The 26,634-nt window shown below is 33.3% G+C and overlaps 14 protein-coding genes and 2 pseudogenes across 16 annotated transcripts, besides 4 other annotated features; 6 read left to right on the top strand and 10 right to left on the bottom strand.

Moving 5' to 3' along the window:
• Positions 1 to 2,227: 2,227 nt before the first annotated feature.
• On the top strand, positions 2,228 to 3,082 carry TVAGG3_0629580 (glycosyltransferase family; the record flags this gene model as incomplete). Its single annotated transcript, XM_001305498.2, has 1 exon — positions 2,228 to 3,082. The coding sequence occupies one exon, from the start codon at positions 2,228 to 2,230 to the stop codon at positions 3,080 to 3,082; it is 855 nt and encodes a 284-aa protein (XP_001305499.1).
• A 491-nt stretch (positions 3,083 to 3,573) lies between these two features.
• Positions 3,574 to 4,264: a mobile genetic element.
• Positions 4,265 to 5,470: 1,206 nt separating this feature from the next.
• Positions 5,471 to 7,702, top strand: TVAGG3_0629600 (glycosyltransferase family; the record flags this gene model as incomplete). Its single annotated transcript, XM_001305499.1, has 1 exon — positions 5,471 to 6,817. The coding sequence occupies one exon, from the start codon at positions 5,471 to 5,473 to the stop codon at positions 6,815 to 6,817; it is 1,347 nt and encodes a 448-aa protein (XP_001305500.1).
• A 322-nt stretch (positions 7,703 to 8,024) lies between these two features.
• Positions 8,025 to 8,186: a mobile genetic element.
• A 492-nt stretch (positions 8,187 to 8,678) lies between these two features.
• Positions 8,679 to 9,873, bottom strand: TVAGG3_0629620 (metallo-dependent phosphatases family; the record flags this gene model as incomplete). Its single annotated transcript, XM_001305500.1, has 1 exon — positions 8,733 to 9,104. One exon carries the CDS (start codon positions 9,102 to 9,104, stop codon positions 8,733 to 8,735), a length of 372 nt encoding a protein of 123 aa, XP_001305501.1.
• A 185-nt stretch (positions 9,874 to 10,058) lies between these two features.
• On the bottom strand, positions 10,059 to 12,082 carry TVAGG3_0629630 (glycosyltransferase family; the record flags this gene model as incomplete). The annotated part of the gene is made up of 1 exon (XM_001305502.1): positions 10,856 to 12,052. One exon carries the CDS (start codon positions 12,050 to 12,052, stop codon positions 10,856 to 10,858), a length of 1,197 nt encoding a protein of 398 aa, XP_001305503.1.
• Positions 12,083 to 12,130: 48 nt separating this feature from the next.
• Positions 12,131 to 13,609: a mobile genetic element.
• Positions 13,607 to 26,634: part of a mobile genetic element that runs on past the window's edge.
• Positions 14,582 to 15,052, bottom strand: TVAGG3_0629660 (uncharacterized protein; the record flags this gene model as incomplete). The annotated part of the gene is made up of 1 exon (XM_001305504.1): positions 14,582 to 15,052. The coding sequence occupies one exon, from the start codon at positions 15,050 to 15,052 to the stop codon at positions 14,582 to 14,584; it is 471 nt and encodes a 156-aa protein (XP_001305505.1).
• Positions 15,083 to 15,409, bottom strand: TVAGG3_0629670 (uncharacterized protein; the record flags this gene model as incomplete). The annotated part of the gene is made up of 1 exon (XM_051240736.1): positions 15,083 to 15,409. The coding sequence occupies one exon, from the start codon at positions 15,407 to 15,409 to the stop codon at positions 15,083 to 15,085; it is 327 nt and encodes a 108-aa protein (XP_051087323.1).
• TVAGG3_0629680 (uncharacterized protein) lies at positions 16,013 to 16,657 on the bottom strand (the record flags this gene model as incomplete). The annotated part of the gene is made up of 1 exon (XM_051240737.1): positions 16,013 to 16,657. A coding segment is annotated over one exon (645 nt), but the record flags the coding sequence as incomplete, so codon positions are not given.
• On the bottom strand, positions 16,685 to 16,813 carry TVAGG3_0629690 (uncharacterized protein; the record flags this gene model as incomplete). Its single annotated transcript, XM_051240738.1, has 1 exon — positions 16,685 to 16,813. A coding segment is annotated over one exon (129 nt), but the record flags the coding sequence as incomplete, so codon positions are not given.
• On the top strand, positions 17,451 to 18,304 carry TVAGG3_0629700 (annotated as a pseudogene). Its single transcript has one exon. A coding segment is annotated over exon 1 (854 nt).
• On the bottom strand, positions 18,393 to 18,710 carry TVAGG3_0629710 (organellar and viral DNA polymerase type B; the record flags this gene model as incomplete). The annotated part of the gene is made up of 1 exon (XM_051240739.1): positions 18,393 to 18,710. One exon carries the CDS (start codon positions 18,708 to 18,710, stop codon positions 18,393 to 18,395), a length of 318 nt encoding a protein of 105 aa, XP_051087326.1.
• Positions 19,449 to 20,566, top strand: TVAGG3_0629720 (annotated as a pseudogene). Its single transcript has one exon. A coding segment is annotated over exon 1 (1,118 nt).
• TVAGG3_0629730 (uncharacterized protein) lies at positions 21,446 to 21,775 on the top strand (the record flags this gene model as incomplete). Its single annotated transcript, XM_051240740.1, has 1 exon — positions 21,446 to 21,775. The coding sequence occupies one exon, from the start codon at positions 21,446 to 21,448 to the stop codon at positions 21,773 to 21,775; it is 330 nt and encodes a 109-aa protein (XP_051087327.1).
• On the top strand, positions 23,189 to 23,854 carry TVAGG3_0629740 (uncharacterized protein; the record flags this gene model as incomplete). Its single annotated transcript, XM_051240741.1, has 1 exon — positions 23,189 to 23,854. The coding sequence occupies one exon, from the start codon at positions 23,189 to 23,191 to the stop codon at positions 23,852 to 23,854; it is 666 nt and encodes a 221-aa protein (XP_051087328.1).
• Positions 24,047 to 24,916, bottom strand: TVAGG3_0629750 (organellar and viral DNA polymerase type B; the record flags this gene model as incomplete). The annotated part of the gene is made up of 1 exon (XM_051240742.1): positions 24,047 to 24,916. A coding segment is annotated over one exon (870 nt), but the record flags the coding sequence as incomplete, so codon positions are not given.
• Positions 25,422 to 25,763, bottom strand: TVAGG3_0629760 (uncharacterized protein; the record flags this gene model as incomplete). Its single annotated transcript, XM_051240743.1, has 1 exon — positions 25,422 to 25,763. A coding segment is annotated over one exon (342 nt), but the record flags the coding sequence as incomplete, so codon positions are not given.
• TVAGG3_0629770 (integrase core domain containing protein family) lies at positions 25,885 to 26,507 on the bottom strand (the record flags this gene model as incomplete). The annotated part of the gene is made up of 1 exon (XM_051240744.1): positions 25,885 to 26,507. A coding segment is annotated over one exon (623 nt), but the record flags the coding sequence as incomplete, so codon positions are not given.

The raw sequence follows: 26,634 nt of genomic DNA on the forward strand, positions 1-26,634 counted from the left end.
AGTAACTATCATCTAGATTTGAGTTATGAATATTCCAATCAAAATGTATCAAGTTGAAATCAGAAATAACCAAAGATTATATGAGGTACTGTACACTAATTGTAGAGATCATTTTAATTCATAAGTAACTTATATAATAAAGCCGATTTTTTTTCTTATTGCAATAATTTCCTCAAATCTTAGTAACTTTTTCTATATTCAAGTAATTTGTATATGTATCATAAGCTGTGTAGAAAAACAAAATTACGAGAAATTCTGTTGTTGCAATTTGGAGATTTCTAATGTGTGGTTTTAGCATGTGTAATCCTGGTCTTATCTCAACACGAGGGTACTCCTGCAATATGATTTAAATTAACGGAGTTGAACTTAAATTGAATAATGCAGGAGAATAACTGACAATGCAACTAACTGTCTATTACAGAATAGTTGACAATTAGAGTAATAAACCATTCTGCACCAATCATCTCTTTCATTTCTGGAATGACGAGCTGAAAGGAAGCGATCAGTAACCCGAGGAAAAAGGAAGACGGGCGTCACTTTTCGTGCATGTACCTTTTTGACAAGCAGTTTATTTATAAAATATGATTAAATGCTCGAATAATGATCTTTTTTTTGAGGCGACTAATTGAATATATACGTTAATTTGAAAGCAAGAAAAGACGTTAAAATAAATCTAATTTAAAATCAGCATGGTTTTGAAACAAAATAGATTGTTTGATGAAATTAAATTCAAATTAATTCAGAGGTTCTCAAAAACTTTTTAGTTCATTTTTCCTACTGAAGAGTCTATCATGTGATCAGCATATTCGCATATGCGTAGATGGGATGTATGGAATTCAATCAGCGATCGAGGTTGCATTCCAATATTCTTCCTCCATCATTGATTCACATGACTCCTGAGAGGGAATCAGTCATTGCTATTTACTGTAGGAGAAAATATTAGTCGGCAATGACTGATTTAAATGCAGTTGCTTTCTTTTTCTTTTTTATTATATTCAACCAGGTCTTTCCAACAACAAGATTGGTGATCTGGCTGAATTGTAAACTGTACCCTCTCAGGAGGTTTTTACTCTATAAGCATTTTTTAACATTACAAATTTCTATCCTTATTTCAAGTGCCGACGAATCTTAGTATGGCCCATCTTTTAAGATGGAGAATGAGTTCTCATTCGCAGGATGAAGGTTCGATTTAGATTTTTCGTTTTTTTTTCTTTTAATTTTATTACAGTTTAATTTATGATATGCTTAATTCGCATTGCTCTCAGCCTAATTGCACAACTTTTAATATATTCTTATAAAGGAGAATGAATTGAGTGAATTAAGTTTTGAATTCTCAAATGTGATTAAATGAAGCAAATTTAATCAAATTTACTAGAATTTTGATATGTGCCTTAATTTAATCTAATCTGAGTCAAATTACTGGAATTGAAGACGAAAATTAAAATTCTAGTCAAATACGATTTTGGAGAATCGTCCCAAACCATGACATCTGCAGTTATTACAGATAAATACTCAACATCGAAGAAGTTATAGCAGATTTACGCAATTTTTTTTTCAACTAACTATCAGCAACTTGTGGAGTATTACAGTGATTGAAACTTATGTTACATATACCTCAGATATAATAATGCTAATATCACTTGTCAGAATTAAAAAATATTTCCTCTATATGCAGAAAAAGCATGTTTTTTACTAAAATTGTAAACTATTCAAACCTACCCCTTCAGAAAAATTGCCAATTCAATTTATAATGACATATTTAAAATTTTACTACATAGTCCCAATATTTCTTTTTGTTTTTCTTCAAGACCAATGCTTTTCGTTGCGTTTACGGTATGAAGCATATGATTGCAAGTACAGCAATCTTTCACAATTCTCAAATCCAGATAATTCGATTCCACCATATTTACCGTCAACAAAGGTAATAGATAATTATACAGCTGTGTATCCATTTAACATGAAAAGAATCTACCTTGGGATCGACATGTGTCACATTGCAATTTTCAATATTTATGATTTTCAGTCACTAGGCATTGAGAGAAAAATATACCAGCAATATTCAAGAGCGCATGTGAGTAGGTTCGGCATCCTTCTTCATGGGCGCTTAGTTTATCCAGCAAAATGTCACTTTAGAGTAATTGCCAAAGATGTGAAATTTCATACTTTGCAGAGTTACAAGAAGATTGTAGTTGGTTTTTCTTATCATATACAATTTGGTCACTATATTATGGATATGTTATGCGGTCTTATTTCCATACCTTCAGAGGTTTTATCTGATGCAGAAATTTTCATTAACTTCGATGAAGAAAGTGTATTGAAACAGCACATGGCAATATTTGGATTCAATCCGATTCATGTGCATTCACTACCTGACGGATGGGTATTTGGCCACGAAATCCATATCAATGTTGGATATCATGAGGCAATGTGTCTTCATCAGTCATGGAAACAATTGCACAATTTATTTTACGAAAAAATGAATCTTTCAGGCATCAAACCTATAAATCATGTGTTCCTTAATAAAGAAAAAGGAAAATGGAGTCATATAAGAAATCTTGATGAAATAATTGATGTGGCTAAACAGATGTATCCTGGATATAACTGGATAAATATTCCAATAGAAAAAACAAGAAATACATCTGAAATTGCTCGGATATTTGCTGAAACTAAGCTTCTTATATCCAGCGGAGGATCTCTTTCTTTTAATAATATCTTCATGCAACCTGCATGTGGACTTCTTATGTATTGTGGTTCATGTCCTGTTGATACAGGAACAGTTGCAACAGCTTGCGTATTAGATTTATGGTTTTTTGCTTCTCCGACACCAGAAATTGAGACATGGAAGATAAAGGATCCCGCACCTAGATATGATCCGAGCAAATTCAAGAGAGATCTTCCTTATATCGTTTATGCTGTATATAATCAGTCATGGCCTGCAGACATTGATAAAGTCGGAAAGATATTCTATCCAGGTGATTATAAAGAAGGGTTAAGAAAAATCTTACTTGATCATAACTTGAATTCAAGTACAATAGTTAGATATGATGAACTTGATACAAATAATTTCTTAATTGAAGTTTGAAAATACATCAAACTTAATTAAGTATCGCAGGAAATTCGGTTACAAATATTATTTAATGATCTAAACATTAGTTTACTACCAACTACTTTTATAGTTGATAGAATATGGTTGAAAGGCTCTAGTTCCACATGATTGTTGTATATAGTCAGAACGAGTGGATAATGAGGAGTAAAAATATACCATTAGATTCTTTATACATCCACCATGTAAGAAATTTAAATAATATCTGATTTCGAAATTTTCGAATTTAACTATATTATAGTTTGAAAGATGATATATGTTAAGTTTTCTATTTGATATATTACAAATAAAGATTTTTTGATAATTAATAATTTGAATTTTCTAATTATAGATTTTGAAGCATAATGATATCATAAATGAATAAACATGTGGTTAATTATAACATTTTTATATGATTGGATTAGCTTCTTACCTTGTGATTAAGTTATTGAAAGTAAATAAATGTCACTTTTATAATAATCAAGTTTAAGGGTGCCGGAAAGTGAGGTGACGCGATTTCGAGTATTGCTCATAACTTCATTTGTAGTAAAGATATTAATGATATTGAAACATAAATTAGTAGTGTATATACTAAGGTTTTTATTTCTATGATATTGAGGTCTTGGATACTTCCAGTTTGAAGAAAACTGTTTCGCAATTTTCGAACTTGCGGACCTATCTAGTCCCTGGTTATTCCATGGCAGGGGCTGATACTGCAGGAATGATATATAGGTACAAGATACTAGATATTTTATAGAAAACATTTGGCACTTGTTAAAAAGCGTCGAGATGCAATTAGTGGGTAACTTCAAAACTAAGACCGATTGCACTACAATCTCACTGGATTCTGCTAATTACCATTATGGAACAAACCCAATGGTAGTGGTTTCCAGTCGAAATTGTCTCATTCAAAGTTTAATTAGATTTGTATCTAGTCCTCCAATATTGTGTTTAAGCCAGTGAGATACATTAAACACAAAATTTCAATAGTTATACTAAAAGTTTTACAGAACAAAGTTTATTTTCAAGCCTCATATGTTGAGATAAATGCACTTTTTCCCTTCCGGATTTTAAAAATTTTGTATTATTTTTTTATGTTTTCGATAACCTTATAATCATAAACATCGTTTTCACTTAGTTTGAATATGATACTATGATATATCATCACTTAAGGTTTATACTGTAGTCTGTAAGTAAACTTCAGAATTTTTTTGACATCGATTTTTTTTTCTTGTTCGAGACCTATTTTGGTACCTTCGAACTTGACTTTTTTTCGAAAAAAATAAAACTTCATCGATTTAATCTGCAGACAAAAGGCAACTATTTCCTGCAAATTCGCTTATAGGATTTCCATTTTTTATATAAATTCGAATCTAAATTGTGCCGTTACATCAGGTACATATCAAATTCAATATGTTGCATGCCAGAGGTAGCTGCAGAGATTGAAGAAGTCATATGATTTTCAAGTTTTGTCCAACTTTGGGACTTTATTTCTTTAATTATTTTCCGTTATTACTTTAGTTTTTGAAAAATAATACTAAACGCAAATAAACGCATAACTTGAATTATATTTTACATATTACAATTAACTAATTTTTCAATTTTTATATAAAACTTATAAAATTCATAGTTAGACCCCTATTATATATATTACTATATATATTATCCACATATATGGTTGTGAGCTTAAAATGAATCTTATTTGTCATATTTGCAAATCATATTATCGTTATATTCTTCATCTAAAGAGGAAATATGGCTATTTTTAGTTATGAATGCATCTTTTTGTCCTTTAAAATATGCATGGTATAGCTAACTAATCTCAATTCTGTTTTGCAACAGATTTAATTAATTTTTATTCAGTTTTATATTTTTGATTGAAATATCGCAATTTAAGAATAACCCCGTATAAAAAATCGAATATCATTGAATTATGAAATAAAAAAAGGAAATTTAATTTAAGACCTTCAAAAAGTCATTTAATTGTGAAATCTTAGCCTTTAAAGGCACATATATCGATGAGCAATACTATTACAGGTACCGAAAAAACTCGATAGTATGATTATTTTTCCCTCAAATCCATGATCGTACTATCTAGTTTAATTTGAGTGTAAAAATAGAACCTACTAACTATGTAGATTCTAAAAAACTTCTAATGATGTCAAAAAAACTTATTTTCCACCTTGGACCCAAAATTCACTGAGATTTAATGAAGTCTGGGTGCTAACGTATGAAAAAATTGAGGGACTGTCACTTTTTCTACTACCGAGTATTCTGGCCACTAACGAATTTTTTAGGTACCTGTATTTTGAATACTGAGAAAAAGTACTTTACAGATTGAGACTGTCAAAAAAAAACGTTTTTTCATTTATTTCACTTTTTTTTTGAATGTTTGCCCCTCTAATTTCTGATACATTTTATTACGGCTCTTCAATCATTTCGGTGTTTCTTTTCTTTTCATTTTACCCAAGATCTATACTAGGTCTCTTTTATGAAATTTATCCCTGTCCATATTGTAATTTTACACTTGTTCGTCAACAAATACTCTTGCCATATATAGGAGGGGCAGAAATCATTGACAATTATTCATTAGTTGGTAATATGAATCTTACCTTAAGTTATTGCGATAACGAATTAACAAATATTGGTTTAGGCACAGAATTTCATTTTCCATCATATGGATTAGAGCATTTAGTTTATGAAAGATTCCAAAAAGCTCATATCTCCAACCAGGGTGTTCTTTTACATGGATATTTCTTCGATATTGAGAGATATCATGCATGGAGGAAAGATGGACTCAGAGAAGAGAAATATCATTCTTTGCAGTGTTTTGATAAAGTTGCAGTTGCATTCGGTTATCATATTCCATTTGGCCACTTCATATTTGACCAGCTCGCAGGATTTATTAACATACCTTCAGAACTTCTTGACGGAAGAACTATAATTGTAAAATTTAACGAATACGTTGCTAGAACTTACTTGAATGCTCTTGGATTAGGAAATCACAAAGTTGTCCAACTCACCGACGGCTGGATGTATGCTAATGACATAGTATTATGCGTTTCTGAATACGGAATGATTTGCACATTTAAATCAGTGAGAGAACTTCGGTCAATTCTAAGAAGAAATCTTAATTTAACACAAATTATTCCTGAAAAACACACTTTCATAACAAAGGAGAAAACTAAGTGGGGGAGAGTCAATAACATGAAAGAGTTATGTGAGTGGGCAAAGCAGAAATACAGTGAATATTCATGGGTATATTATGAACCTGATATCTGCCAAAACTTAACCGAAATCTCAAAGATAATGGCCGCAACAAAAATATATTTAACTTCGATTGGTTCTATTCTTTTCAATGACATTTTTATGAGTCCTGGAACTGGCATTTACTGCGTATCAGGCGACAGATCGCTCAATGAAAATCTTGGTCATGGTTTTATACTTGATGTATGGATGTACACTGTTGTTTCCAAAGAAATCAAACAATGGCAAGTTAGTGAAACAGCAGGTCTCAGCCTTGAGAAGTTTGAGAAAACTATTCCGTATATATTACATGCCGTTTATAAAGGAGGATGGCCAAATGATATTTTAACAACATCACGACAATATTATACAGATAATTTCATGCACCAAGCATATGAAAAGTTCCATGATAAAGGTAATTTAACTAATTTTAATGTTACGAGATTTTCTACTTTAGACATTAATAACTTTTGGGTAGAAGTTGATTGACGGGTAGAATCGACTTTTAGGCTAGGAAATATGAACTATCAAATATATATAAAGAAAAATTTAAACACATTCTTGCACTTTTTATACGTTCTCCAATTGTGCCACAAGTGAATCTTCGGGAATAACTTACTACAACTCAATATTTTAGATTTCAATGCTTGTAAATATCTTATATATCGAAAAAAGAATAAATTAAAATATACATTTATGTTGTTGATAAAATGCATAGAGTACCGAAATAAGTTGTAGACAGGGGATAAGTTGTAGACAGGGGATAAATTGTAGACAGAGGATTATAAACAACATAAAGTATCATAATACATGCCAAATTCGTGTTTTAGCAAAAAAGGTTCAATTTCATATGAAGAGTTGCAAAAAAATTCGTTAAATACTAATAAAACTAGTTTGTCGCATTAATTTAACTAAGGATAATTCTTTATTCATTTACAAATCCAGTCTATGTTGGAATAAAATTTAATAATTTAAAATTTTGTGCCTATGAAGGTATAATTTAATATTATTTTTGTAACGATTCACTAAATATACTTTTGTCCAAGTACTCCTTGCAGTTATTAACCAAAGAAAAATTTTCATTTGCATGAATGATCAGAGATGCACGAGTTTAAAACTTTGATCCATTAATAAACCTTGGATGCATATGCATCAGGAATGGAAAACCGGATGGAACGAGAGTTGCAATCTTCGTAAATTAAAGAACGAAACAAATAATTCTTAGCGATAAGCTTAACCGTCATTGCCAACAAAGTAATTGTGAGTCAGTGGTAATGGCACTGGTGGTGCACAAATGAAGACTTCGGCACAGATGAAAAATGAATAATTTTAAACGGCAATAAAAATATTAAACGGCTATTTTTAGAATTTCCGTAATTCCTTATTAAAACATATTGTTAATTACTAAAAAAGCATTTTTTCTCATTTTCATCGAGTAGGTAACAAAAGTGCACTATGTAAATTTTTGTAAACTGTCGAATTATTATTTTTGACAATGTAAACTTATATGAGATTCTTTCCAAGAGAAACTTGGGGCCCTAGTGTAATACACCAGGACTCGAGGACTCCGAGAAGGAATACTCCAAAGAATTTTAACAGATGCAACTATCAACAATTCTTTCTACTGATTATTTTTGAATCGGTAGAAGGGATTGTTGATAGTTGCATCTGGAAGTTGGAACAGAGGAGCTCCATAGCTCCCTTTCGTAGGATTGGGAGCTATGGAGCTCCTGAAGATGGAGATTGGCTGCTATCTTCTTCTGATCAGCAGAGGCCCAAATGGAAAAGGGCCTCTGCTGATAGGGCTTCGGGAGCTCCATGGCTGCCTTTTATAGGATTGGGAGCTATGGAGCTCCTGGAAAATCTTAAGGGAATAGCAGACCATTAAAAAATAAAATGTCTTTGTTACTCTCCCATTTTCATCAACTAATTAAAAATTCACATCTCAAATAGGATTTTGATATATTTATTATGCTACAATAGGTCTAGAGACTTAATTATTTATTCTACTTCAAAATATTATATCAAAATCAATATTTAATGTTAAGATTGCATTGAGATCACCCAAAATTGGAGAATATCTCAGAATATCTAATCAGTATGCTCTTGTCAATATAGACAACATATTCTCTCGTAAAAGTCCATATCCAAACCCTCTGTATAAAGAAGTCTACAGCTTTTTTCGTTGTCTACAACATATTTAGGGTACTCTAGGAGCATCATTCAATTCCTTTTTTTGTATGCATCTCATATATATAAAAAAAGAGTTTAAACTCTTTTTTTATATTAAAAATTAGAAGGGTATAGATAGATACCAGTCGCATCATGACATAAAGTTATATATAAGGTGATAAATTAATGTTTAATGAAAAATTGAACATAAAATGAAATAAGAATAAAACAATTAATAAGAACCGATTAAATCAGTTGATAATCTTCTCAGTTTGTTTCTCTGAGTCCTTGGAGAAGACGAGTCAATTCTGTTTTGGGGCTCGAAAATGCTTGGAAGGATCTTTTGTGATGAGATCGACATCAATTTCTTTCTGACAACTCTTCTGTTGTGGTTACTGTGGCCTTTAAAGATAACTTCATCTCTCTTAAGCCATTGTAAGGGCTTAAACGTCTTAAAATCCAGCTGTCTGCCCTTAATTATCAGAATAGCTGACCTATTTTCAACGCAGCCGCAGTAGTTTGATGCAGTGAAGACAGTGATTACTTTGTCATCAAAGTTCTTACAGATTCCCTCGGCTACACACTCATGAGCGCGAATTAACATTTTTAATTTTGCAGGTCCAAGGAATTCTTGTGTCGCTTCTGCTCCAAATAGATATCCACTACCTCTTACAGCCGATTTCTCGAAGAATCTTACATTGGAAGATGGGTCGCTCCATACAATACTCTCAAGAAAGTCGTCTGTAACTTCTTCTATTGGGCGCTGGATAGAACGGAACTGATAAATAGAATAGCAATGAGGTCCTATTCCTCCATGAACACAAAGTATATCGCCATTGATGAGCGCTGCAAAAGGAATATATGTAAAACACTGAATGAAGCAATCGAATATAGTAGGATCGTTGTAAACAGAGCTTATTTATGCACCGAAACCAAGGTTAGAGCATAGAGATCTGAATTCATGGTTTCCACGTATTATGAGAACTTGATCTGGCCAAATTACTTTCAAAAGTAAAACAATAATAATTGTCTCGATTGAAAATTCTCCGCGATCAACAATATCACCGAGAAAAAGATATTTTTGCTTGTCAGGCATTCCGCATGTATCTAAAACTCGTATTAAATCAAAAACTTGTCCGTGGAGATCACCAACTATCACTATATCAGAATTGGTCTCAAGCAATGAAGGCTCGTCTTTGAAAATGTTGGTTGCCGTTTGTGTCAATTCTTTGATAATTTCAGGCTCCATGATTGGAAAAGTTGTAGGTAAGATTTTACTAGCATGAAGCTCCACATAGCCAGTAATCTCACTTATAAACATCGAAAGTTGTTCTTGGTACATGGGCCTTTGAGTATCATGCATTTTAAGAGTGCACTAAAGCCTCTCAATTTTTCTATGAGTTCTCTCAAAATCAAAAATATACACGGAAAAGGTCTTTGATCAATATTTCAACACATAATGCATATCATCTAGTTGGATCAAAACTATATGTATCTAAATACTATTATATGATTTTAATCATATGGCTATAATGTTCAATCTTTCATATTCGAGTACTTTGGAATAAAAATGATTTTTTATAATTATTTTGACACACAAGCTTTAAGGTGCATTTACCACTTTGTGACATGCTTGCATAATATCAATATTGTTGAATGCTAAGTATAGTTATGGGAAAATCGAGGAAAACGTTGAAATTCAAGGAAAATCTGACACAAAAATTTTTTTCTTTCCGAAGTCTTTTTTCTTATTTTGCTCAGTCTGTGATTTGAAAAGATGTGTTATTATGCTAAAATGTGTTTTTACTAAGTTAGTGTGAAGATCTTGAAATCTCTGATTGCTAAAAATCTCAAAGCTGGAGGCTGAATGAGGTGCAGGGATATTCTTTACAATATATATGCTGTTCTGGCATTGCTTTTGTCCCTCCATCGTTGCTCTGTGAGTCTCTGTATTGGGACAAAATCTCAAATTTCAACAGTTTACGAAGTAACCAGCGAGAGTAATATCTCAGATCAGAGAAATACCATAATATATAGATATAATATCTTAAGTGAATTATAGTTGTCGTAGTTATTATACTGCTTTTAATGCTATGCATGAGCATTCTTTGATGCAGACAAGTCCATGGTTGACTTGAATTGCTGAATTCTACCACATACACCTTAATACATAAGTGTACATAGTATATGAATTACTATGTTTCAGTCTGGGATTGTAGATTCTCACTGTTACTTTTATTTTATATACCATAATATATACTATTGGTATAAGCAAAGTCCCCAAAAAACTTTTACTTCCCCTATTTTTGGGGGCGAATACACCTTTTTCCCGTACCTATAGCTCATATAATATCTTCAATTAAAATATTTCATATTATCAATTTGCTCGAGATCCTTCATATCGTTAAATTTCTTATTCTCTAGAGCCTCAATAAGTCTTTGAGCGCATTTTGCACATCTTTCTGCATCATATGGATTCTTCACCTCGCCATCATGAGGAATAACTCGATGGCCTACTTGGATATTCATAATTCCAAGCGCCGCAGTCATCTGCGCATTGCAGTTATCAATCAAGTTGCCACATAAAATCAGCATTCCTGTGAATTCATGCATAACAACTGCATTATAAAGGTGCGAACCACAAGGGGAAACCAAGCATTTAATGGTGCTATAAATCATTACATTATTTGTCAAATTTGTAAAGTCGTACTTTTCAACTACCCATTTTTCACCATCTGGAAGTTTTGTATGCAGTGTTAAGTTGTTCACTAGTTCATCCATATTCAGAATTCGTCTTTTATGTGATTCTTTATTTATAACGACAAATCTGGTAGGAATCTGGTTGTGGAGGTTAAACTTGTCGTAAAATTTGTGTCTCATCATGGGCAATCCTTTATTTGCATATCCAAAAGCCTCAATATAATGCGTGCAAATATATAATTTATCGCAAAGAACTTGTTCTGTATCAGCAAACTCCTTAAACTCTATTTTGTCTCCATAACCAAGAATACCTATCCAGCGGAGAACTATATCCATCGGCTGATTTAATTTTGGTGATAACACTTTGCCTTCTTCAAAAACTTCATCAGGAATGAACATCAAACCGCACATGAAGTCTAAAATAAAATGACCAAAGTTTTCGTATGGATTGAATATGATCAATCCAACATGACATGAGTCAACAGTTGTCTTAGGCTTAAAGGGATCATGAGGTTGGAATGGACCGCCATAAATTTGAATTGCATAATGGATATTTGCAGCTCCTGTTAAACCACGCCAATAGTAGAAAAAGGCATCATTGAAAAGCATGAATCCAACGTTAACTTTATCCAAAGTAGTGCATCCATAACAAACTCGATCAATAAATTCTCCATGGTGCCACATAACATTATTTTGAAGAAATGTTTTATTAAATGGAGTAGATTCGTTATACAAAAAAAAGTAATTCGCATTTGTGCACCATACATGCTTTGAAGCATTTGGATTTTGTAAAAATCTTGGTCGTATAGCCCCTGAGAATGCAATTCCTTCAGTGTAGGAAATGAAATACATAAACAAAGGTAACAGCGGGTAAAAGGATTTCTCAAACATATAAACATATAAACTATTGAAATTTTGAATAGTTTATATGAGTATGTGACAAAAGTGCATACTCTTAAATTAACCTTAAATGTTGATTTTTCGATATTTTCGGTATTAACCTTATTGTAAATTTTTCCGGTGATAAATTTATCACACTGAGGTTATTTTTCCGGTGAGATTTTTAACCTTGATTTAATGAAATTAATATATATAAATTTTATTATTTTTAATTTCGAATGAGTATAATAAAATATTTTTTATGTGTTTTTGTTTTTGATGTGATTTGAATTTTGTTAACTCTTTTCAAAATCACTTCATTTTTATGATTTCGGTGGACTTAGAGGAGCTTATTGCTTTTGGTATTAAACAGGAAGTCAAGGGCGGTGTCCCATACAGAAGAAGAACGGGATCTCCAAAGCAATATGTCACTTATTCATGTTCGTATCCCCTATGCAAGGCAAAATTTAGGGTTGAAGAACAAAATGGAGTGTTTACTATAAGAAAAGTTAATGAAGAACATTGCCATCATATAGGAGTTGAAATGGGTTCACATTACGCGAGTAAATTTTATCAAAAATGGATCGAACTTTATATTAAAAACGGTGGAAAGCAATTTCTTGCTCAAAAAGCATTTTTTGATAAGTTCGGAATTGATACGAATAACAAAGAAACGATGAAACTTTTCGCGCAGTCTACTGATGCTTTAAAGCACAAATTTTATCGCCTTGATGAGATTATTGCACAAAGATTATCAAACGATCCTTACACTTCTTTGGAAGCATTTTTGAATAATTTACAGGAAGAGTGCCCAGATGATCTCGTTCAATTTGATTACAATGGAGATTTTTCCGAGTTTACAATCATATATGCACCTTTTGCTGCAAAAGAATTGGTGCATAGCATTGATAACCCTCTCCACGTCGATTCCACTCATTCTTTAATTAAAGGAAAGATCCGATTGTTTGCAGTAACAATGAAAACAAGTCAAAACACAATTTTCCCCTTTTGCTATTTTTTAGTGAACCCTCAGACATCTGAAAAAATTCAAGAATGTTTGGTGAAATTCTGTGAGTTTGCGCACCTGGATCCACAGCATTGGAGCGCTGACTGTGCGCTAAACATTGCTCGCGCAATTGAGGACGGATTTCCTCTTGCGCAGCTCAGTTGGTGCGCTGTGCATGTTTTACGCGCATGTGCAAAAGTTGGAAGCTATTTTGACAATCCACAGAATTTTGAGAACTTCTATTTAGCAATGGACTTTTTGACATTACGTGCAGATGCAACGAATGCAGAAAAGCTGGCTGAAGAGTCTGATGAAACATATGAGTTCTTGACAATAATGTTAGAAGAAGAAGAACCGCGCGCTTTGAAGTATTTCGATAAACAATGGAGAAGAACCAAAGAACATTGGATGATGTTATATCGTGGAGAAGGTGATTCCACGAATAACATTGCGGAATCACACTTTCATCAATTAAAGCAAACATTTTTCTTGGGTAAGAAAAATGAGCGCATTGATGACATAGTTAGTATACAATTGTTGGGTATGGTGGCACTGCGTTCCTCCGTACGCAATACTTGTGAATTTGACACTTTACAAAACCGTTAACATATATTTTACAACACAAACGACAACACAAACACAAACACTAACTTAACCTTAAATATTTACAAAGCCGCCACCCACTTCACTTCACTAACGAACTCACTAATGTAAAAATAAACGTTCTCACTATCGTTCTCACTAACGACTTCACTAATGTTCTCATAAATTTTCCTCAATATCTTCATCATCAGTGTTAACCCTATTGTAGTCATACTTGAAGCCATAAACTTTCTCTAACTTCTTAACGTACAATTTACATAACTTACCTTCGTCATCGTATGGTTTAATGATATAACTATTTCTATCTTTATAAACAGTCAATGAAAAGTCAACTGGTCTCGGATGTATTTGAAAGAACATGTTATGCTCAGGAAGGAAGAATAAATGTTTAAATGTATGTTTGTTATACTGTGGAATTCGAATGAGTTGCTTTTGTTCTGTCATTACATCCAAATAAAAATTTTCAGTAAACTTAAAAATAAACTTAAAAATTAATGATATCACCACCCTCACACGTATGAAAACATAGCACAAAAATAAATTTAGGTGAAGTGGTGAAATCTCACCTCTTTTTTCACCTGTTTTTTCACCCACTTGAATTCATTGCTTTATAACTCTCTTCCTTTCTCCAACTCTTCTAACTTCTTCTTAAGTTCAGCAATGTTGTCCTCATGAAGTTTAATCTTCCTTAATATACCTTCTCTATCTAATGGTTGCTTTATCTTTCTAAACTGAACTCTACCATCCTTCATAGTATGAACGTAAAAACCTTCTGGAACCGCTCCTGATTTAATGTATTCTACCAAAAATTTTTGTTTCATTGCTTCAGTGACTTTAGTCGTCATTTCAATCAAATAAAAATTTTAATATTAAATAAAACTAACATTATTTTTTCAGTAAGGAAACGCAGGAGTTTTACGATTTATTTGAGGAGTAGGTTCTGGTTTAAATGTTGGAGTCGGTTTTGGAGTTGACTTTTGAACAGGAGTTTGTACTTTCATAGGTTCAGGAGTCATTGAAGGTGTTGTTTGTGAAGGCGTTGGTTTTGACGTTGGTTTTGGCGATGGTGTCGGAGTTTGTTCAAATTCAGCTACTTCAGTATTATTTATAACATTTGCTTTATTTCTTTTCAACATCATAACTGCTCCTGCTGTAGCTAGCAAACCTAGTGGGAGACCATATTTTATATAAGGACTTGACCAAATGCTATTTTTGACAGGAGCTGGTGGAACACCTAACCTTGGTGAGACTGCTCTTTGCCATTGTGCAGCTCGTAAGAAATATTCAATAGGTGCTCCATAATCGTTTGGTAAAGTTTGTTTCACAGATGGTGAAGGTTCACGAGAGCTTGATGAAGAACTCATTTATAAGCTTTAAAAATAAACGTTCATCCTTTATTCCTCACTGTCGTCCGTAGCTAAGTTATAGTCATCTAATCTTATTATTGGTATGCCTGACTGTCTTACTTGTATTGCAAAGCAACAATCCCTCATAAATCCAATAAGTGGCTTTGGTACGTTTTCAGTTGCTAGTTCAATAGGTCCTTTAACAGACAATTTGTATGTTATTGGAGCAGTAGATGTTTGACCTTGCTGGAAGCAAAAGTCCACTTCTGTTGGAAAACCACATAAGAAATGTGTGTTGTCATAGCTATCCCATTTATGTTCCACACTACCATCATCCACCAATGACCTCATAACATCTTCATTAAATCCAATCATATCATTGTTTGTATTGCAAGCGTTCGCAACCATTTCATAAAATACAGGTCCATATGATTTTTCAGGTTCTGCAGGCATATTTCCATAAGCTCCCATGGAAAGCTGAAGATATTTAAACTTAGGGTTCTCAAAATTAACATAATAGTTGTCTTTCTTTCTAAATAGTGCCCAAATACTTTTAACATTAATAGGCGTATAAGCTGCTGTAAATGTTGCACTTGAACTATCTGTATTCTTTGAGAATGAACCGTCCATAGGAATCCAATCCATAACTTTAACAGGAAAACATAAAGCCTCGTTTGTATAATGTTCTACAAGTTCTGTATAAATGTTAGGGTCTAAAGAGAATGACTTTGGATGAATGAAACATTCATTAAAATCCATCTTTGTTCGAAATAGTTGCTGGGTTACAGTTGTAATAGTAACTGTTCCACTAGCTTCTACTGCCTTCGTTATCATAGTGAATGGTTCATTCCATGGAACAAATTTATTTGTCGGTGGATTTGAATCTGAAGCAAATGCAACTTTAAGAGTTGGATTGAAAGCAATGATATCATTTACAGATATAGATGTGCATTGTAAGGCGTCGCTACTGAACTTTACTTTAAGCTGAATGTTTCCTGCAAAAGCTGGAATAAATCGAATAGCTTCTAATGGAAGGAATCTTCTAACAGGAATTCTTAAACGAAGCTTAAAATCAAATGATTTTCCTGCTGTAATTGGACCACTAACAATTTGTCCTGTTCTGCATGTTCCCGAATGACTCCATACATCTTCATGTCGAGTCTTTGAGAAAACATCTACTTTCTTTATTTGTTCGGTAGTTTGTGAGTTTGAAGTTATATATGCTTCTTCTCTTGCGTTGTCTTGAGAATATACGATACGACCATTTGCAAGGATTTGATATCCAGCAACTGCATAGAAAGCGTCATCGAAACCAATCCAAAATCCTGGTGGGTTTGTTTTATTGGAACCTGAACCAATTTCTTTATCTACAATAAATTGACCTTCCATTTTATACGTAATGAATGTATTGTAAAGGTCCAACATATTTTCACCAGGAGGTGAGAGATTGAATGTTACCCATGTGTTATCTTTAGCAGTTCCAGGTTGTGATGGAATCTTTGCGTCAGAATATTTTCTATTAGTGTCACCAATTTGAACTGCATTGTCTATGATATCGAAATATGAGCGAATCTGATGAATATGCTCTGCTGGAGTAAATTCGTTTAGCTGTTCGTTCTGCATGTATTTACTTCAGATAAAAATATCTATTTACTTCATTATTCTCACTCTTCTTCTTGGCATTCGTGGTGGAAGTTGTTTCTTGACATTTTCAATGAACTGTACATTCTCTTTTGTCTCAACTTCTTTCACTGGCGGGTCAGGGTTCTTTGACTCGGTTTGCTTTTCAATGAAATTCACGAACTTTGCAATAAGCTCTTGGTTCGTTATTGAAAGTACATCTGGCTTCTTTTCTTCTTGTTCTATTGACTCAGTTTGAACAGAAGGTTTTATATGGGCTTCGTGGACTTCACCCTTGCCATGCACCTTAATGTTGTCGCTCTCTGCATTCGCTAATGGAACCTTTCTTTTTCTTACGTATATTTTACCATCTTTACTCTGACTTACATAATAGAAAGGATGTTGTATTCCTCTTGCGTCATTTAATATAATAGACTCTCGCTCTGATTTTGACAAGCTCATTTTACATCGGTTAAAGTTTTAATTTAGTTTTTTATCTGCAGTCAAATGACTCAGACAAGCCCTACGGACAAGACCCAAGGTGTCATAGATGTTGAAGCATTGAAGAAAGAAATTCGCGTGAGCAAATTTTATCCGAACTGAAGGAACAAAAACAAGAACAAAAGCCAGAGAGACCAAAGAGAAAACTTAGTGAAAAACAACTTGCTGCATTAGCTGCTGGAAGACAAAAGAACCCACGTTTGCTGGCGAAGAAAGCTAGAAGAAGAAGCTGAAGCAAAAGCTAAAGAAGCTGAAGCAAAGAAAGAGTAAATGGTTTATTTTTATCCGAAACTAAATGTATAGACAAATACCTTTATCTGTTGCGTTCAGTAGTGAAAACCCTGACGTCAAAATAAAGGGGAACAGAGTAACGTTTAAGTTTCCAACAGACTGGATTGTGAACATAAATGAAGAGAAGTACATTGGCATAACATCTATGTATATAACACGTGCTTTCAGAAAGGTTGACTTTATACTTCAAGTCGAGATAGAAAATGACGAACAGTCTTTAAGCGCCCAAAACATTCACATATACAAATACTTTAAAGACGATACAACATTGTTGCAATGTATGATTTCATTTAATGAGATGTTCGAGAAAAAGTTCAACATTGAAGTACAAACTTTACAGCCTTTACGTGAGTTTCTTGCACAACTGAAAGAAGAAGGTAGTCAGCCACAACTTATAGACTTTCATTATGAATTTAATGAAAATGAAGATGGAACTCATGACTGTCAATTCATTGTATTCTCACCATTCAATGAAGTCGCTAAAAGAAAGAAAATCCATTACGTATAAGATTTCAAATCTCCGAACCAAGTGATGATTTTAAGAATGTTTTCAATTATGATGCAATGCTTCCGAGGAAAAATGAATTTTCAAAGATTGTAACACCTGGCATTTGGGATAGAAAGCAAGCAATACTTTACTCTAATATAGCCAAAGGCGTTGAAAATGAGTTCATTGGTCATACAAGAACTTCACCACTTCCTAACCCTAAATACTATAAATTAACTGGCTTCAATCGTGAGTTTTGGATAGACATGTTCTCCACTCATGACCATAAATGTCCAGTGTTCTTGCCTCCAGATGGGAAGGACTGTCTCTACATTGAAGCACAACTCTTAAACTCTACCATCGCAGTATTGTAAAATCTACGCTAGCTTTATTTTTATCACGAATGACCTCATTGCTGACAAAAATAAGCCGCTAGCGGCAAGGGCGAAGCCCATGACCTCAGAACTTCAACTTACGAATAAAGCTTGTTTTAGTCGTTATTGAAAAGTTGAACTTTTCAGCAAAGCAAGGTTGACATGACTTACATAAGTCGAATGCAATCTCTTGACCGTCATAAAGTGCTTTGTAAAGTTTCATTAAACTGAACTCAGAGTCTTTGTCATATGTTCCAACAGGTATGTGAATGTTCTTATCTTCATTGTAATAGCATTGTATAGCTTCAGGAAACATTTCATTAGCGGTTAAAGCAATAACATCTTGCTTCACGCCTTTCATTCTGCAGTGAAATGCAACTTCATTTAAAATTACTGACAACATGACATTTTGACAACAACATAGGTTCTTCGTTAATGCTTCATGAATGCCTTCCTCATTAATGTTTTCAGGTTCTTCAATAATTAATTATTTTTAAAGAACTGGAGGTGCTACCATGCTACCATGTGCTACCAGGTAATTCAACTTCTCTGAAAAAGTGTGACAACATGACATTTTGACAACAACACAGGAGGAAGGTAGTTATGAATTATTTTTAAAGAACTGGAGGTGCTACCATGCTACCATGTGCTACCAGGTAATTCAACTTCTCTGAAAAAGTGTGACAACATGACATTTTGACAACAGTTCAGGAAAATATGATGCAGTCCAAAAATAAAGTTAGTTTTAAAATTATTTTTAAAGAACTGGAGGTGCTACCATGCTACCATGTGCTACCAGGTAATTCAACTTCTCTGAAAAAGTGTGACAACATGACATTTTGACAACAACATAGGAGGAAGGTAGTTATGAATTATTTTTAAAGAACTGAAGGTGCTACCATGCTACCATGTGCTACCAGGTAATTCAACTTCTCTGAAAAAGTGTGACAACATGACATTTTGACAACAACATAGGAGGAAGGTAGTTATGAATTATTTTTAAAGAACTGAAGGTGCTACCATGCTACCATGTGCTACCAGGTAATTCAACTTCTCTGAAAAAGTGTGACAACATGACATTTTGACAACAACACAGGAGGAAGGTAGTTATGAATTGTTTTTATTTTTTATTCCTATATAAATGACAGCAACAAACAACAGCAACAACTATATCGTTTCTGATGAAAAAGTTATTGATTCATTAGCTGAGGAATTAGTTGTGGCAGAAACTAAAACCCTCAACGAAAGAATTGGTGAAAACAAGATTGATTTACATAACTACCTCAAACATGATGGAGGAAGAGGAAGGAAAACTGGTATGGCTTTATTAGTAAATAAAATTTCAAATTTAACGATTATAGATGTTGATATCAATAAATCGTACAATGATGAACTTAAAGAAACAGTTAGAAAAGACATTTTATCAAAACTTTCGGATAAAGATGTTATCGTTAAAACCGCTTCAGGAGGTCTTCACATTTATTGCAACACTAATTTCTTCTATGCAGTTTCGAACAGAATGATTAAATGTTATTCCTGCAATGATTATGATATTGATATCATGACTTCTATGGATGATTCAAAGCGTTCTTTAGTGGTTATGGCTGATTCAAGAGTTCGCAAGAATGCAACAGAACCAATCAATACATACTCATTCATTCGTGGAAGTTATGATTCAACATTAACTAGAACAGTGAATGATATATTAAATGATTTGAATATTAAGGTAAGAGTTGAACAGAAGAATGAAGAAATAAAGACTATCATGAATGAAAACAAAGATGTAAACATTGACGATAAACTAGCTCAGAGCATAGTTGATGGCATCTGTGATTTTGAAGTACATAATGACGGTGGAAACATGAATTTAGAAAAAGAATAACATTATTCACACTGTTTCAAGCTATTAATTCGTTACCGGATCATTTAATTAATGAAGCATACGATAACGTTTATAACTTCTGCAGTTTAACAGAAAATGCAAAAAGTAATTTTGAAAAAGCACGTAGTAGATATGCACATTTAATGACTTCTCCATTTGTTTTAGTGAAGATTCTAAAACTATATCAAAAGGAATATTATGATGAATATGTTTTACCTTTATTACGTAAGCCAAAAATAACTATTTGATATCAAACTTGATGACTCGTTTTTGATAACAGATATTAGACGCAAGGCTGAAAATCATCAGTATAAAAACAGTTCTGAAGTAATTGAGGATTTATCACGTGTAATCCGTTTTGTAGATTGTGGAAATAAATATTTTCATTCAAAAGGACTATAATATCCACGACAAAATGAATCAAATATCATTTGTTCTTCAGTCAAACATGAAAGAGTCACTCAAAATGATTAAATTATTTAAAGAAGAAGGTAAAACCATAACAGCATGGGATGTACTACTAAATCAATTGTCTTCATTAACCGTTAAGGTGTTTGCTTTAAATCTGATTCCCCCGATGTTTTCTCAACGTTTCAAGGTTATAAATACAAACGTTCTCGAAAAACCAGATTACTCAAAAATTGAGATGTTTATGAATTTCATTAAAGAAAGCCATTTGTGATAATAACGATGAAGTGTATAAATACCTTCTCGGCTGGATTGCATCAAATGATTCAACATCCTGGAATCAAGAATGAAACAGCAATTATTTTGAAAGGACTTCAGGGAACAGGTAAAAACAGATTTACAGACATTATTTCTGAACTTCTCGCTGGTTATTCATGTAAAAACATTACCGAAATAAGTGAGCTAACGGGTAATTTCAATTCAGTAGTTGAAAATAAAATGTTTCTTGTACTTAATGAACTCAAGAATGTGGGTGAAGACAGACTCGCAAACTTCAACGCTTTGAAATCAATTATTACGGATAATGAGATAAGAATTAATGAAAAGAATCAAACCAGAAGACAGCTCAGAACGTTGCAAACTTCATTTTCGTAACTAACAACGTCTACCCTGTCAAAATTGAAGTTGGAGACAGAAGATACGTAGTTTTAAGAGTTAATGGTAAATTCAAGGGTCAATTTGATTACTTCAAGAATTTAATGGATTCATGCACTAAGGAATTTTATGATAATTTACTGACGTATTTTATGCAATATGACCTTTCATCATTTAATGTACGAATCATACCGATGACTGAAGCCAAACAAGATTTAATTGAATTATCATCAAATCCTTTAGATGTATGGATAAATACACATTATGATGAATTGTGTGCAGGTATGACGTGTGAAAATGCTCTATTCTGCAAACCATCAGACATGAAAGACAAAAACTTTCAAATGAGTATTAAGGATAAATGTGATAGGAAACATAGAAGAATAGACGGTAAACAAACATGGTATTATGTTTTGAAAGAAGAAATGAAAGGATTATATAAACAGGTTGAACCAAACGATAATGAGGAATCATTTACTGATGATGAAATACCTGTAAATGAGCCGCTAAGCGGCGAGACCTGAAGGTCTAGCTTTATAAAGTATGATTGGAATTTATTTTTGCATTAATCCTGCTGTGTTGTCAAAATGTCATGTTGTCACACTTTTTCAGAGAAGTTGAATTACCTGGTAGCACATGGTAACATGGTAGCACCTTCAGTTATTCAATAATAATTCATAACTACCTTCCTCCTGAACTGTTGTCAAAATGTCATGTTGTCAACATGGTAACATGGTAGCACCTTCAGTTATTCAATAATAATTCATAACTACCTTCCTCCTATGTTGTTGTCAAAATGTCATGTTGTCACACTTTTTCAGAGAAGTTAAATGACCTGGTAGCACATGGTAGCATGGTAGCACCTTCAGTTCTTCAATAATAATTCATAACTACCTTCCTCCTGAACTGTTGTCAAAATGTCATGTTGTCAACATGGTAACATGGTAGCACCTTCAGTTATTCAATAATAATTCATAACTACCTTCCTCCTGAACTGTTGTCAAAATGTCATGTTGTCACACTTTTTCAGAGAAGTTAAATGACCTGGTAGCACATGGTAGCATGGTAGCACCTTCAGTTCTTCAATAATAATTCATAACTACCTTCCTCCTGAACTGTTGTCAAAATGTCATGTTGTCAACATGGTAACATGGTAGCACCTTCAGTTATTCAATAATAATTCATAACTACCTTCCTCCTGAACTGTTGTCAAAATGTCATGTTGTCACACTTTTTCAGAGAAGTTAAATGACCTGGTAGCACATGGTAACATGGTAGCACCTTCAGTTATTCAATAATAATTCATAACTACCTTCCTCCTGAACTGTTGTCAAAATGTCATGTTGTCAACATGGTAACATGGTAGCACCTTCAGTTATTCAATAATTAATTATTTTTGAATAACTGGGAAATAAATTTACGTCAAATATGCAATTTATAAAATCTTATGTCGACAGGCTACGTAGCACAGTGGTCTAAGGTGGTGTTATGGAGGGGTCAAGGTCTGTGGTTCGAACCGCGACAGCGCCGTATTTTCTTATTTTCTTTATTTGTCTTGTTTGTCGTGAATAAAAAGTATCATAAAAGTGCTCTATCTTCCACGGGAATAAATAAAAAATTTACTTTATTTCTTCTTTATTTCTTCTTTATTTCTTTGTTCCCGTGGAAGAAGGGTTTTTGCCGTTTTTTCTCAGCCGAAATCAATGATTTTTTCATTTTTGGAATCCTTAGCGAATGAGGAATCTTTTCTCTCGTGGAAGCTTTGACCAAAAATATAATTTAGGTGAAGAGGTGACATCTCACCCGTTTTCTCACCTGTTTTCTCACCCTAGTTATTTTATAAACGTTTCACATGAATTTTCATGAATTTTCCCGAAATAAAAAATAAAATTAGTTTTATTTTTATTTATTTTTTTATTTTGTATGTAAAGACAATAATGTCAGTCGAAGCAAAAACATTCACGAACAAATCTAATGGTGAAACATTCACAAAAGGCACTTATAACGGTATTGAAGTCTTACGTAGAGACAAGGATGGTTACATTAATGCAACAAAGATGGCAAGAGAAGCGGGAAGGTTAAACCATTTAAACAGATTTCTCAATAGTACTAAAATGCAGGAAATTCTTGAGTTTTGGATGAACGAATACGGTGGAGCCAAAAGTGGCTCGACCTCAAAACAAGCATTTTATGAGCTTACTAAGGGCGTTATGAATGAATTCAAAGGTATTTACATACATGCTGACCTCGTTCATTTTGTTGCTGAATGGTGCTCTGTAAAGTATGCATTTTATGTCAAAGATATTATGGACTCCATAGACAAGAAAGTTCATGAGAAGTTAGATGAAGAAGAACTCGAAGATACAGTGGAGAATGCTAAACCTTTGTTCGAAGAAGAAGTTGGAAAAATGTGTGAAAAACAATTAGAACATGAACGTGAGATATATTATGGTTATAGAGATTCTCCATACGAACTAGACCAATGGGAACAAGAAGATTTAAAGAGAGAATTTAGAGAATATGAACTCGCTAAGATAGCATTTGAAGCTGCAGAAAAGAAGTTAAAAGTTTGGGGTCGTTTTGTACAAAAATATTGTGAGTAAATGAACCATTTATTTTTATTGAATTCACCAAAAAATAAATTTAGGTGAAGAGGTGACATCTCACCCGTTTTTTCACCTGTTTTCTCACCTCTTTTTTCACAAGCGTTTCACATGAATTGTACGATGTATATTTGAAATTCTAAACAATTTCGTAGCTTCTATTTCTTCGCTGAGGATATCAAAAGTTTTAACAATGCCGAAAGTCTCTTTATATTTCTTCTTGACGTCAGATAGAAGGAAATCGTCAGCAGTTGGATAATTTTTGTTCAGAAATGCTAACATGTTCATTTTATCTTCTGCTGGTTTCTCTACTTCTTTCTTTAAGTCTGCATAGTCGTTTCGCATTCTTTCTATCTCTTTGACGGAGTAGTTATATTTCCTCATTGCTGCTTTACATTTTGAACATTGTGGGTTCATTTTTGCGTTATATTCTGAAACCTTACCTGCTAGAACAACTAAAGCGTCAATGGTTTTCTTCATCTCAAACATAGCGGGTCTTATCTGTTCATTCCATACCTTACCTCTTCTATCTTTATCTCTTATTTCCCAAACACATTTTGCAACTAATGAAACAAAGTTATCGTAAGTCTTAAACTCCTCAGATTTATATATGTCAGAAATGTTTTTATATACCATGTCGCAATCTTTGTCCATAACTTTATGGTTGCAATGAAAACCAAGGAATTCATAATTTACTTTACGTATGAACTTCTTTATTTCTACTGAATCAGTAACTTTAACTTCAATTTCGTCGAATTCAGGAATAGTTAGTTTTTGTTGTTGGATTTCAGGCAATTTGGGTAAATGGTCAATAATGTCCTGCATTTCATAAAGATACTGTTCATTTGTTTCATCTTTCGCACTACAGTCTAAATTACTTGTTAAAAGTTCCTGCTTAATTTTTTGTATTTCTGTTTCGAAAGTAAATGAAGAAGGAATGAAGCTTTCCATCTCTACTAACATAGATGTTGGATTCATGACTAACGAGTTTGGTGAAGTTGTTGTGGACAGAGCCCCACCGTTCGCGGCTTGAATTGTTGTTGTGCCGATTGTTGAAATCATATCTTTACATACAAAATAAAAAAATAAAAAAAATAAAACTAACATTATTTTTTATTTCATGACAAATTCATGAGGTGAAAAATTAGGTGAGAAAACAGGTGAGATGTCACCACTTCACCTAAACATGGGCTTCGCCCTTGCCGCTAGCGGCTTATTTTTGGGTCATTTACGCTCATTACGAAGAAGAAGTTTCGACAAAGCATTTACGATGAAATCATGACAAAACATATACGTTCATGTTTGACAAACATTTACGAAGAAGTCTTGACAAAACATTTACGATGAAATCATGACAAAACATTAATATATAAAATTCATGAAAATTCAAGAGGGTGAGAAAAGAGGTGAAAAAACAGGTGAGATGTCACCTCTTCACCTAAACATGGGCTTCGCCCTTGCCGCTAGCGGCTTATTTTTTGGTGTAAATTTATGACAAAAATAAATGGTACCATTAATGATACATGACTGTTCTCATTCATGTCTGATTTACATCCAACGAAAAAGTTTAGAAGAATTTTCTTATTCTTTCTGGCATGTTTTTATCTTTCCAGTACTCCCGCTCTAATGGTCCCAGATGAGTTGGTTTAGATTCTCTCAAGTTCTTAGATGGTATAACATCTTCAACGCCTCCTTCATATCTTACTTTATAAGTGTCATCGTTTGTGTTGTAGTCAAGTATTTCAATAACCACTCCTCGCTTTGCTTCGTCAATGGTTTCAGCAAGTTTGCCATTACTACTTTCAACTAATTTATGACGAGGGTAAAATGCTATGGAGTCGTCAGCAGCTTTTATAAGATATCCATTACCTTGCGTAGAGTCTACGATATAATAATTTCGACTTAACCTTAAACGTTTCTTTGTCAACGGTTTGTCGTCAAGAACTACACGAACTTTTGTTCCAGGAATGAGGGTAAATTGTTTTGAATTTCTGATATTTTGTGTTTGGCTTCGTTTCTTTTGTATATACTTTTCTTCTTGTTGTTGTGTCATTGAATTTGGTGTATGTCCTGTTGTAGAATGTGTTGAGGAATTATATACTTCGAGAAAATGTTTCATTGTTTCTTCGGTAAAGTCTCGCTCTTGATTTAAATCTCTGAGCGTTCTTATGAAGCGGTTTATGATGCCGAGTATGTTATGGTTATGGTCTTCAGTAGTGTAGTGAGTTATGTTATGCTTAATGAGAAATTCTGTGATTTCATTGCTGAGGTATGCACCGTCTTGGTCTGATGTTAAAGTACTTGGGTTATGTTCTGCTACAAACTTTTGTAAAACTCTTAACACTTCACGAGTTCCTTTATTTCTCATTATATACGCAAAAGCTTTGCGAGTGTTAACATTAATGAAGATGAGGAATGGTTTATGTCCTCCTTTTCTGCTTTGAATGAGAGTGTCAAATTGGTATGCGTCAGGAGTGTTGGAGTAAATTGGTAAAAAGTAGTCGTAAGGGTTTATTTTTGTTTGATGTACAACATTTTTGTCAAAGAACCTTTTCACTTCAGCTCTGTTAGTAAATCCCGAACTCTTTGCAGCTTCATTGAACTTCTTAAATGACCTCCATGGATGTTGTTCGAATACTTCTTTCAAGCTCATTTATGTAAAGTTAAAGATTTTAACCAACTCGTATCCAAGCGTGCATTGTTATATAAGGAGGCATATAATCTTTTCCATTACCTGCTGGGTCTGTAATACCAGCTACAACATGTGTATGATTTCCTGC

Source organism: Trichomonas vaginalis, chromosome III, assembly GCF_026262505.1.
Source record: "Trichomonas vaginalis G3 chromosome III, whole genome shotgun sequence".
NCBI lineage: Eukaryota > Parabasalia > Trichomonadida > Trichomonadidae > Trichomonas > Trichomonas vaginalis.